Raw genomic sequence first — 13,230 nt, 5'->3', positions numbered from 1 at the left:
TGTTCGGTCTTTGACTTCCATTTTGGGTGATTGTATGAAGCAGATGTGTGTTTACACCTGGTAGTAATGTGTCTCAAATGAGTCTCCTGTTACTGCTTGTGATGGGATTTGGTGGGGAGGATCTTTAGGGTAGGTTGCCATTGCATGCTGACATTGGGCATGTGTAAAGATGCATGCATATGTATGTGCTTTATTTATTTGTTTATTTGTTAGTTTGAATTATTATTATTATTATTATTATTATTATTTAATTTAAAAAAGATTTTTAAAGCCATAATAATAATAATAATAATAATAATAATAATAATAATAATACTATTCAGTTAAAATGTTCTACATTTACTTTTGGTATAGAACATTTTATTCGTCCAGGATGTATTCAACAGATAAAAAGTGACAGTAAAAAAATTTAAATCGCTAATTATATTCTATTAGTTGTAAATAAATGCATTTCTTTTGAACTTTCTGTTCATCAAATAATCATTTAAAAAATTGTATCATGGTTTACACAAAAATTATTAAGCAGCACAACTGTTTTTAATATTGATGATGATAATAATAATAATAATAATAATGTTTCTTGAGCACCAAATCAGCATATTAGAAGCATTTCTCTAGGATCATGTGATACTGAAGAGTGGAGTAATGATGTTGAAGATTCAGCTTTGCCTTCACAGAAATAAATTACATTTGAAAACAGACTAAACTACCAACCCCAAACTTTTTAACATTAGTGTGTGTAGGTATTTACATGTTAAAAAATAAATATACTGTAAATACCTTTATATATTTGAGGAATCCTTCATAAGGCTTGCATGATGTGTGGCGGTCTGTGGCATCCGAAAGTAGCAAGAGCATTTGCGTGTCATTTCTTATCTCCTATTATCTTCCTTTTTTTTTCTCTCATCATCTTCTTTCCCCATGCCTGGTTTCCATGGAAATGCCACATATGGTTCCAACAGATGTTTTCCCATTTTCCCGTGACGTGTTGAATTCCGCCCACTCTTGCGCCCAACATCAAGTTACAGGTAATATAGGAGATTATCAACCACACAGAGGAAAGCACATATTATCCTTATCATAATAGTGCCAACAGAGCACATTCCAATAAACCGGAGCGTCCAAATATTTGGATACCTCCACAGAGGTCCAGTTTCATTCCACAATTGCTGATGTGAATATTAGATGGCCTGTATCTGCTCCATTTGAGTCCTGTAAATGGCCAGTTATGAAAACAGTGTGTTAATGGTTTATTTGACCCAAATAAGTCAAAATTGGTTCTACTATTAGTACTCCACATTGCAGATTCAATAACATGGCATGATTCTGACCATTGTGCAAAGACACCTTATGGGCTAAGTGTGTCTGCTGACCTCTGTTTAGTTGCGGTCAGTAAAGAGCCCTAACACACAGGCTGGTGGTCTCTGGTGTTTCCTCTAATGCCTGCAGCCGGACCATCTAACAGATGTTATTTAGAGCTGATTTTCCAAGACAGTGAACGGTGACAGTGACGTGACATGCAGCCAAGTATGGTGACCCATACTCAGAATTCGTGCTCTGCATTTAACCCATCCAAAGTGCACACACACAGCAGTGAACACACACACACACACACACACACACACACACACACACTGTGAACACACACCCGGAGCAGTGGGCAGCCATTTATGCTGCCGCGCCCGGGGATCAGTTGGGGGTTCGGTGCCTTGATTAAGGGCACCTCAGTCGTGGTATTGCCTGCCAGGCCAAGGGAGGGAGAAACATTCTCATTCTCATCAGGCCTTGTGTCCGGCTGTCCATTAAACCAAGATTTTCTTCTAAAGAATTTAAGCAGGCAGCTCTGTGACATATTACTAGCTAGCAACATTTAGTTAAAGATTCTCTATTGTTTAGAATGTGCGGCAAACGTCTCCCAAGATGCTGGGGGTCACACATCACAGTCTAGTGGCTGTTTGCCAATTGGTTGGCAGTCCAAATGTCGGCAGGTATTTTTTTTTACGAAAATTGGTTGACATTTAAATTACATTTGAAATGAAGAAATAGAAGTAAACAACAATAGACTATAAAACATATTCTGCATCTCTTTTTAGAAAACCCTGGCACACCTGTGGCTATGCCACTGATTCCATATATACACTCACCTAAAGGATTATTAGGAACACTATACTAATACTGTGCTTGACCCCCTTTCGCCTTCAGAACTGCCTTAATTCTATGTGGCATTGATTCAACAAGATGCTGAAAACATTCTTTAGAAATCATGCTCTATGAGCAAAGATACCAAAATATGCTCTATTGGGTTGAGATCTGGTCACTGTGGGGGCCATTTTAGTACAGTGAACTCATTGTCATGTTCAAGAAAACAATTTGAAATGATTCGAGCTTTGTAACATGGTGCATTATCCTGCTGGAAGTAGCCATCAGAGGATGGGTACATGATGGTCATAAAGGGATGGACATGGTCAGAAACAATGCTCAGGTAGGCCGTGGGATTTAAACGATGCCCAATTGGCACTAAAGAGCCTAAAGTTTGCCAAGAAAACATCCCCCACACCATTACACCACCACCAGCAGCCTGCACAGTGGTAACAAGGCTTGATGGATCCATGTTCTCATTCTGTTTACGTGAAATTCTGACTCTACCATTTGAATGCCTCAACAGATATCGAGACTCATCAGAGCAGGCAACATTTTTCCAGTCTTCAACTGTCCAATTTTGGTGAGCTCGTGCAAATTGTAGCCTCTTTTTCCTATTTGTAGTGGAGATGGGTGGTACCCGGTGGGGTCTTCTGCTGCTGTAGGCCATCCGCCTCAAGGTTGTGCGTGTTGTGGCTTCACAAATGCTTTGCTGCATACCTCGGTTGTAACGAGTGTAGGGCTGTAGCTATCAAATATTTTAGTAATCGAGTATTCTACCAAAAATTCCATTGATTAATCGAGTAATCGGATAAAATGTGTTTTTGCTTAATTAAAGTGCAATATTAATTATGCAAGAGAAAATAAGACTCCCGGGTCTCTTAAAATGAACAACTAAGTTTCCTTTTTTAGAATTTTTTTATTTTTATCTTTTAAATGCATAGAATGCAATGCATACATCAAAATAAACATTTAATTATGACCCATTGTTTCTCTGTCTGTACTTGTACTGTGAACAATGACAATAAAGTTGACAGATGAATTATTAGAGATTATTACAGATTACAGATTTGATGGGTTGACGTACCTTTACAGTTCTGTGTATGTGATGTGACGCTAGTTTTACTCAAATCAAACGGTCAAATGCTCATGAAGTGACTGTCAGAGCAGTTCTTTAGATGTTGTTCATGTCTTCATGTCCTTATTTAGTGAGACAGCAGACGCTGAAATCACCGTGAGCGCCACGCGCGTTTCAGTGTGTGTGATAAAGGAAGTCGCGCTTCTGCTCCATTCATTAACAGAGACACACAGAACATGCAGGAGTCATATTTAAATAGGCTGTTCCGCCTTTATATTTACAGATATTAGTCCATATCATGATTTGATGTAAGTGCAATGACATATTTGTGATTAATTCATTCAAAATTTGGCAAATTTCATGCCATTCCGCGTTAACCCTCTGGAGTCGATTAACGCGGATACGCGTTATGAGTCATTTTCTCCTGATAACCCCGAAAAGAACTTAAATTACACTTTCAGTTTTAATCGTACAGATAAGAGCAATACATCAATCGAATCTGTAAAGTGTCTACATTTTTTTGGATACAGACATAATAACAACAAAACTTTGTACACTTATAAAATAAAGATAACAAACAAGGTGTGCTGTCTGCAGCCTTTGTCTGCGCTGATCTTCATTTACAAACACGTCATTAAAATGAACTGTAAGATTCAAACTGAAGCGCGCGGCTTGAATACGCCCATAACAGAAGAAAACGCAGCCAGACTGTTCTTCAAGTTTTTTTATTTTACGGTTTGCTTCGCGATGAGAGGAATAAGACATAAATCACCCCAAAAAGATGTGATGTAGTTGAGGATTTAAGAAATTGATTTCCTCAGAAAAAAAAGAATGAAGCACTTTATTCAGCAGAGATCATAAACAAGAATAAGTCTCTTTTTATTTATTCATATACTTGTACTAGTTTTCACATAACGTGTAAACATTTTACTAGTTAGACGTTTTCCAAACTATAATTCCTGACTAAATGTATAATCAAGTGAAACATTATGAAGTTTCAATAACAATATACAATACTATACCATTCAAAAGCTTGATGTAAATAATATAAATGTAACAAGTGTAAAAACAATGCTGTTCTTTCAATTTATTCCCCCTAAAAAACCTGAAAAATATTCTCAGCTCTTTTCAACATTAATAATAATGATAATAATAATAATAATAATAATAATAACAATAAATGTTTTTTTTGTAGAAAATTTTGTTTTCCCAGGTGTAAATCACAATGATATTCATGATAGTTGACACCTACTCGCATATGACTTTTACCAACAAAAAGTGTCTTAGAAAATTTAAATCAATATATTGTTTTCTGTAAGTGAGTAAACAAGATGATTTTCACATAATTTAGAAAGAAAAATTCTAGGCTACAAGCTCCAGTTCTCCAAAATCCTGGGAACCATTGTTCTTTATGTGTTTTATGGCCTTATTCAAGTGATTTAACATTTTTAGTTTTTCACTAACCGCGCATAACATTTTTTTTCTCAAAAATACAATCATGTACATGCATGCATTTCACATATTATTATAGCCCAGTTTGTGCTGATTACAGTGAGATTAGACTTTACCCATTTAGATATTTATAAGAAACTGAAAAAAGCACAAATGTCAGGGCATGACAAAACTTCTCCAGGCCCCAAAAATACCCTTAGACTCCAGAGGGTTAAACTGTAAATTCCGTTTTTATGACTGGATTCCGCGATTCCCTCCGCGTTTTCTGCATCGCGGAAATCATAGGGCCCTAGTTGTGGTATGCCAGCTCTATCTTTCAATGGACACACGTCACGATGTTCTCTTTATGTTTGCCCACGCCCTCAAATCAAAACACTGCTGACTCCTTGCAGTATGCGATTTCGGACGCAGCGCTTGTGACTCCTTCCACTTTGTGGGTGACGTAAACGTATATATATATATATATATAAAAATATATATATATAGATTGCATAAAAAAACTAAACCAAAAATAGTCATTTGAAAACATTTGAAAATCACTGCCCTAGAGGGACGGAAACATGCTGAAGAATTCTGCCCTGGGTATGCTAAAGACTTTTCTGGTACTCATTAGAACAAAGAGACTTGGGAAATAAATTAAGCTCCCTGACTGCTAATGACTGCAGATTGGACAAGCTGATTAATAATAGGTCTGAGTGTTGGATTCTATGTGAACAGCATTGATTGAAGTTGATTGGACTGATGTTTCTGTATTAGAAGTAAATCAGTTTTTACAAGAAAAGCAAAAACAAAACATGATTCCATTAAGTAGCAATTTCAGATGTTATTGTATTCACTCATTTTAGCTACACATTTGTTTTCTCATTATCATCTAGCTTTTTTCTCCAGGTCAGTGTTTTAGTTTGCTACAATGGCATGATGATAGCTGATGTTTTATTGGTTTTTAATGGATTCTTGTTGTACAAAGCATAATGGAGGTTGCATAGATGTTTACAGCATTCAGCGGTTTAACCAATGAGCCAGCCACACATATCGCTGAGTCAGATTTCCATAAAATGAAACATGAATGAGTGTGAACTGTATTATTAGCGTGAATTGCTCTACCTCACCACAGCAACTCAGACCGGACATGTTCTCATGTGTAAATAGGTATACAGCTTGAATAAGCAGGCTGTGGAACTGTGGGCCAACTGCTTAACCTCTCATTCCAGCTGGGTTGAGTGGCCATCCACAAGCACATCTGTTTGAGGTTGTAACCAGTACTGTGAGGATCATAATATTAAAGATTGGGTAGTGCTGTATAGCAAGTCTGATCATATGCTAATTACCTCTGTAATTAACCTTCACTCTTTCCTGAGAAGTAGTGATTGTCATGTGCAGACATGTGTTGACGTGCAAAAATCACTCAGGTACATACTAGATTTATTACCTAGTTTAAGACCTATTGATCTGTTGGAGCTCATCTCTCCAAAGAGCTGGAAAGACTTGAGTCTGGCAGGCATGTGTGATTAGCATTTATTGCATGTTCTGCAATGGTGTAAGTTCATGCGATTTAAGATTCATGGCCACCATTGTGTTGTGAGGATCAACAAAATGTGGTTCTTAGCTGCATTAAGCAAATCCGGCACATTGCATAGCAGCCCTTTTATCACTGAATACCCCTTGATTGCTTAGGCGTACATCAGACTGTGTCTTTTACAAGCCTTACACCCTGCCTCATTTCCTCTCTGCGATCTTCATTCATTTTTATTTTCCTGGGATGACAGCTCTGTGTAATCCAAACCAGTGTTCAATTTCCTGATTGAGATTGCTGAGTGATCTCAGAGATTCACCCATTCAGCCTCCAAGCAATCTATCATGCTGACATTTGGTAACACACCTGTCACAGCCAATGTACTTGTACCACAGCCACAGCTGTCAAAGAAACTGAGAATAGAAGGGACAAGCCACCCAGAAACAAAAATTCCGGGTAACACTTTTTCAGTGTCCTTGTAAAACGTTACATGTACTTACTATGGTAATAACAGTAAATCTTGCATGACTAAACCTAAACCAAACCTTAACCCAATATAAAATATGTTTTCAGTTAATATTACAGAATATTGTATTACAATTTAATTACAATGTTACAAGGATATCTTAAAAAAAAAGGTTAACCAAATTCTTTAGAAACCCCTCACCTTCCCCAGCTCCACCCATATAGGTTTGCTACGGGGTAATTTCATGTATGTTAAATATTGGGTAAATGTATGTGTTATATGTGCAGCAGCATGTCTGTGGATGTTACTTGCTTTGCAACAGCAGCAGCATAGCAGATCTAATCTGCCAAGACCAAACACAGTAACATTGCCATGTACGCATATTACCATGCTAGACTTTCTGAAATTTATCATGAATTAAATATAGTTATTGTTGTTATCTTTATAGTTATTGTTCTTGGTGTAAACATGCCTTTGCATGACAATTTTGTCCTCCCTTTGTGCGTTTCTTTTGAAGATATTCCTTTCAATATGTCTGAGTTTTTACCAGATAGCGTCAGAAGGCTAACCTGCTGATGTTAACATTTTTGTTGTTGTTTTTGTGCGCACATCTGGCTTGTCTTCTTTCTTTAGTGATTTAGTGATCTCAGCTGAGATCATATGGGCCTCTGTCATGCCTCTTTCATTTCTCTATGTAAGCAGATTTGTTCGCTGCTGAGCGTGTTTGAGACACAATTCCAGACTAGTATGTTGTCATGCTATGGACCTGAAAAATACCTCAAGAATTTACCAACATTTGTGTGAGTGCTGCTATGTGTGTGTTTTTTCAACCATCCATTATATGGGATCAACATTGAGTCCCTTTCCTTCATTACTGTGCTAATTTTGCATTAAACGCCATTCTATAAATGTTTTATATATATATATATATATATATATATATATATATATATATGATGAAGAGTTCGGATGCAAAAGCCTCTAAGTACCATCTGAAATTTTCATCTAAAATTAGGATTTTTATCAAGCTCCTATGCTTAAGTTGAGTCATTTTATTTTAATTACAATGTGCAGGTCCTTTTCCAGGCTATTAAAGTGAAATAACTGAACATAAATATAGGAGCATATATTTTATATATAAACATACACTGGATTATGGATAGAATTGATATAAAGTTTCTGATGGATTCTTCAGTAATTAAATTCAGTGGGGCTTAGCTGTGTGTGATGTAGATCACATGAGTTCAGACCATAGGGAAAGACCAGATGAGACTGACAATATGCACTAGACACTCTCACAGAGATTGAGTCAAGGACTGTCAACAGTCTGATGGTTAAGAATAATGACAAAGGCTGTACGTTTGATCTTTGTTTATAGAGTAAACACAAGGCTAGAAATATTTGTAATCTTTGTCTTCTGAGAAACCTTGTTTTGGCTGTATCTTTAATAGAGAATGAGCTCTGTGAAAAAATTTGTCCAAGATGACGAATACAGGGATAAGATAATACTATTATGTTTGAAAAATTACAGTTATAAGACATTCAGAACCAGAATTTAATAATAGTTAAGTAGTTTACTTTTTAAATTATTATTATTAATCCTGTGTTTGAATGCATATATGTTTGTTAGCTTAGCAATATGCTAACACCAAACTCCTCCAATTTTTGAGTAGCACAGTTTGTTTGATGTAGTGTTATAAATCAGTCACTTGTGAGGTTCCATTTCCGTAAGAATGTGGCCTTATAAGGTTGGTGTTTATTTGTAGGCAGTAGACGGCTAGGCAGCACACTAGGTTTTGGAACAGAGCCCGCATTTGTGTCTGTAGGGATTGTAATAATTCATCATATTTCTTCACTATGCGTTTGTGTGCAGAGAGGGTCGCTGAGAAGTGTTCATTTTGCAAATATATTCATCCCTCATTGCTTTTTCTTTTGTTCCAGTGCTGAGGCTGCTGAAGGAGGGAGCTGACCTGAACACAGTGATTTCCTCAGGAGGATCTCTGCTCCATCTGGTAAGAACATAAGGACAAGCTCTGACAAATTCAGTTACATGCACGTTGCCTCTTGAGCCGTCATACACTGTGACTCTGATGTCCTCGGCAGAATATCTAACTGTCCCTGTTTCAAATCAATGTCCCAAAACGCAGTTCCTTTGAGGTCCTCTACAAAATATTATGTAGACTTATTTTAAAGAAATAATATATATAATGTTCTGACTTTAAATTTAGTTTGGACAATTAAGCCACACCTGGACGACACATTCTTTATTAACCTGTATTAGCTGTTCAGTTATACACACACACAAACACGTAATGGTTTCCTCAGTCTGAGTCATTCAAAACTGTCAGCCATTGGATATTAATGGGAAAGACCCTAATGCTGAGCAAATTTTTGAAGAACATATTGAGTGAAATATCAAACTCAATGTTAAACAAACACACAGAAATGAAGGGTTGAGACTATAAAACATCCAAAGTGTAAAAGATTCAGAAACATTGTTATGCAGAGAGAGAATGTAAATGAATGGAAGTAACAAATTGTAAGCATTAGCAAATAATTTAATTAACTTACCAAATAATATATATTATAATTATTTCACAGAAGGTGGAACCATAGACAACATTGAATTTACAGACCATTGTTGTCATAACATGATTTTGGCCTGATGTTATTTTTACATGCTATTATTATTATTTTTCATCAGATGGCAGCAGTCTGGGACAAATTAATGATAAATTCTCATTTTCTTTACTTTCTTTCTTTTTAATATTTTGTTTTACTGTAGTGGAGTTTAAAAAGTGGATACATTTACACAAATAAGATCTAAATGACCCAAACTCCTATCCTCTTATGGTTCCTGGTCAGATATGACTGCACACCCAGTGTATAACTTTTTTTTTATAAAGCTTAGGAGGACTGAAGCGGTTATTAATTATTTTTCCTTAATTTGACAATGCTTATTTATTTATGACACAGATGTGTTCTGTTCAATGCCTGTTCACCAACTACTGTAAATGGTGGGTGTCCATTACACTCCCTTTAGTTGGTTTATTGTAACTGTGGGAAACGTTTGAAACCATACAGTGTCACTGACTTTAATAGACCCAGTCCGGTGTGTGAGCACGTCACATCACATACACAGAACTCTAAAGGTACGTCAACCCGTCAAAATATAAGTCCGGTTAAAGACAATTGTTCAGCAGAATGTACATAGCCTCATACTAAAAAAAAATCTAACATTTTTTTTAAAGGTTTAATCACACAACATTTCTTCCATGTTTTATTTTTTATAGTAAATCCCCTTTGTTTACCAAAAAGTTAAGTTAATTTTCAATAATTAAAATATAAATTAAATTAATGTTTTGATGTTTAATGTGCATCTCAGAAAATTCTTTATTTAAAACCCCAACTGAATGGCACTTAAATGCACTTAATTCATCTGTCAATTTTATTGTGATTGTTCACAGTACAAGTACAGACAGAGAAACAATGTAATAATTAAATGTTTATTTTTGATGTATGCATTGCATTCTATGCATTTAAATAATAATAATAAAAAAAAAATCTAAAAAAAGGAAACTTAGTTGTTCATTTTAAGAGACCCAGGAGTCTTATTTTCTCTTGCATAATTAATATTGCACTTTAATTAAGAAAAAACACATTTTATCCGATTACTCGATTAATCGATGGAATTTTTGGTAGAATACTCGATTGGTAAAATATTCGATAGCTACAGCCCTACTTCATTGTCACATGATCAGTGATAAATGTTTCTATACTAATATATATATATATATATATATATATATATATATATATATATATATATATATATATATATATATATATATATATATATATATATATATATATATCTCAGTCCAGTTATAAACAGTTGAGCTGCTTAATAGGTTTTTTTTGTTGTTTTGTAGAAATCATGGGAGGATTGAGGTTTCTGTAAGACAACAACTGCAGTCCTCTTGCTCCTCTGTGACTGGGAATGCTGCATGTCTGTATCCACTTTTGCTTTTGTCTCTGCAGTGTGCCCGCCATGACAATGTGTTCGCAGCAGAGATTTTGATAGAGAAAGGACTGAATGTCAACCTGCAGGATGAGGACCTGTGGACCGCTCTGCATGTGGCCTGTGCCTGCGATCAAGCAGATATGGTGTTACTGCTGCTGCTGGTGAGAAATAAACCATACACACAGACATCAAATCAAAATTTGAGTTTTGTGTCTTTCAGTCCATAGCAAAATAACAAATAGCAAAAACACACAACTTCTGGAAAACTCTGGCAAAAATATTAATGATTTATCTTAAGTTTTGCAGACGTCTTTGGCCAACACTGGAAATAAATTACACTTGTCAAGTTTTCTAATGGGGTTTCAGGAGAATTTGTATTTGTTTTCATTTGTATCATATGTGTGATGATTAAAAGGTTTGTGTGCTAAACGATGAAAGCAAAAATAAGATGGAAGAGATGAAAAACATGACTGCCTTCCTCTCCACACTCTCACCAGGGTATTGAGAATACAATGAGCTCCTTGAGTTGACACACCACACCTCTGACCAGCCTTGATAGGTGTATGTGTGTTTCCAAGTGCATTTGAGTAACACATAGATGTAGGAAAGAGAAAATGTGTCCATCCTTTCTGGCAGTCTTTGGAATTGGCAAGTATGTCACCAAAAAGCACTTAGGAGCTACAGATAAGAAAATAAATAAATAAAAGTTTCTCTATGGATGAAAGTAACTCGTATAGATTTACAATAGCATGAAGGTGAATAAATCATGACAGAACCGTACCTTTAAAGTTACATGTGTATCAAGTTCCAGAAGGGGATTGGTGAAGACTCGTATACCTCATACTTCGAATGCATCATCTCTATTTTCTCTTGACACAGTCACTTCTGGCTTATTAACTGTAACGTTTGGGACATGCATTTTTCTGTAAAGCTGCTTTGAAACGATGTGCATTAGGTGTTATAGAAAAAATGTTGTAGAAATAAATGTGAATTGAACTGAACATGCACAGCTCTCCTGCAGGAGGGAATCCTACTAAGACAACTTAGAGTAAAGTTCTGTCATATGTCAGACATGCCAGATCAGTTGAGCGTAATCCTCCACAGTGCTGACAGATCGAGGCAGGATCAGGGTCTGTGTCTTTAGACAGGTGGTGTTCAGTCAGCGTGCAGTCATGTCAGATTGCTTCCTTTACCACAAATAAACACTGCAAATCCTCCAAACTAAAACACAGGTGATTTAACTTACCCTGATACAATATATATATATATATATATATATATATATATATATATATATATATATATATATATATATATATATATATATATATATATATATATATTTTTTTTTTTTTTATGGGCAAATATGCATTATTTCTTAACTGTCACTATTTTAAGTCAACTTCAAATACCATTTACAACTCTTTTCACTTCCAAAATGTGACTTATGAATTAAGGAATCATGACCACACCTTATGAAGTTTCAGTAACAATATACAAAACTATACCATTCAAAAGCTTGATGTAAATGTAACCGATAAATGTAACTAACAAATGTAACAAACAATGCTGTTCTTTCAATTTACCCCCCCCCCCCCAAAAAAAACTTTAAAAATATTCTCAGCTCTTTTCAACATTAATAATAATAATGATGATAATGATAATTCAATATATTCTAAATAAACTAAAAACATAACATTATATGCATTTATTTTGTCCTCACATTCTTTCTTGTTACTCCTCCCTCTCAGTGACACACAGCTGACTGAGAGGCTCATTATGCAGCTCATTATGCGGGCCTTTGTCTTCCCAGGTGTAAATCAAAATGATATTCATGATAGTTGACGCCTACTCGCATATGACTTTTACCAACAGAAGTGTCTTAGAAAATTTAAATCAATATATTGTTTTCTATGAGTGAGTAAACAAGATGATTTTCACATAATTTAGAGAGAAAAATTCTAGGCTACAAGCTCCAGTTCTCAAAAGTCCCGGGAACCAATATTCTGTATGTGTTTTATTGCCTTATTCAAGTGATTTAACATTTTTAGTTTTTCACTAACCACGCATAAATCATTTTTTTCTCGAAAACACAATCATGTACATACATGCTGCTCACATATTATTATAGCCCAGTTTGTGCTGATTACAGTGAGATAATACTTTAGCCATTTAGATGTTTATAAGAAACTGAAAAAATGTCAGGGCATGACAAAACTTCTCCAGGCCCCAAAAAATACCCTTAGACTCCAGAGGGTTAACTTTTTTAACACACCCTTTGAAATATTTAGAGGCCAAAATCACATACACACAATTTAGTTTCACATGTTTTTGTAGAGTTGGAAAAACCGTTAAATCAGCAGGCTGTTGAGTCGTGCATTGCCTCCCTCGGATTTCCCAACGACAATATAATTGAGGCATACAACTGAAAATCGGCTGTAAACATGGCTATGATGCACTGCAGGAAAATAGAGCAACTTAATAGAATCTAAAACTAGCTTAGAGAAATAGTGGAGGGAAAGGACATTTATACCATTAATTTGTCATTCAACAGCAAA

General features: G+C 35.5%; 1 protein-coding gene across 3 annotated transcripts in view; it reads left to right on the top strand.

Moving 5' to 3' along the window:
* Positions 1–13,230, top strand: part of LOC132152747 (unconventional myosin-XVI-like) — a 217,292-nt gene that overhangs the window by 82,280 nt on the left and 121,782 nt on the right. For all 3 annotated transcript variants that reach the window (XM_059561610.1, XM_059561609.1, XM_059561611.1), the window contains exons 3-4: positions 8,590–8,660; positions 10,690–10,833. In XM_059561610.1, coding sequence (XP_059417593.1) covers positions 8,590–8,660; positions 10,690–10,833 — 215 coding nt within the window. The remainder of the gene's footprint in view (positions 1–8,589; positions 8,661–10,689; positions 10,834–13,230) is intronic.

Source organism: Carassius carassius, chromosome 11, assembly GCF_963082965.1.
Source record: "Carassius carassius chromosome 11, fCarCar2.1, whole genome shotgun sequence".
In the NCBI taxonomy this organism is placed as follows: Eukaryota; Metazoa; Chordata; class Actinopteri; order Cypriniformes; family Cyprinidae; genus Carassius; species Carassius carassius.
The sequence above is the reverse complement of the archived record's forward strand: the minus strand, read 5'-3'. Positions and strand labels throughout refer to the sequence as shown.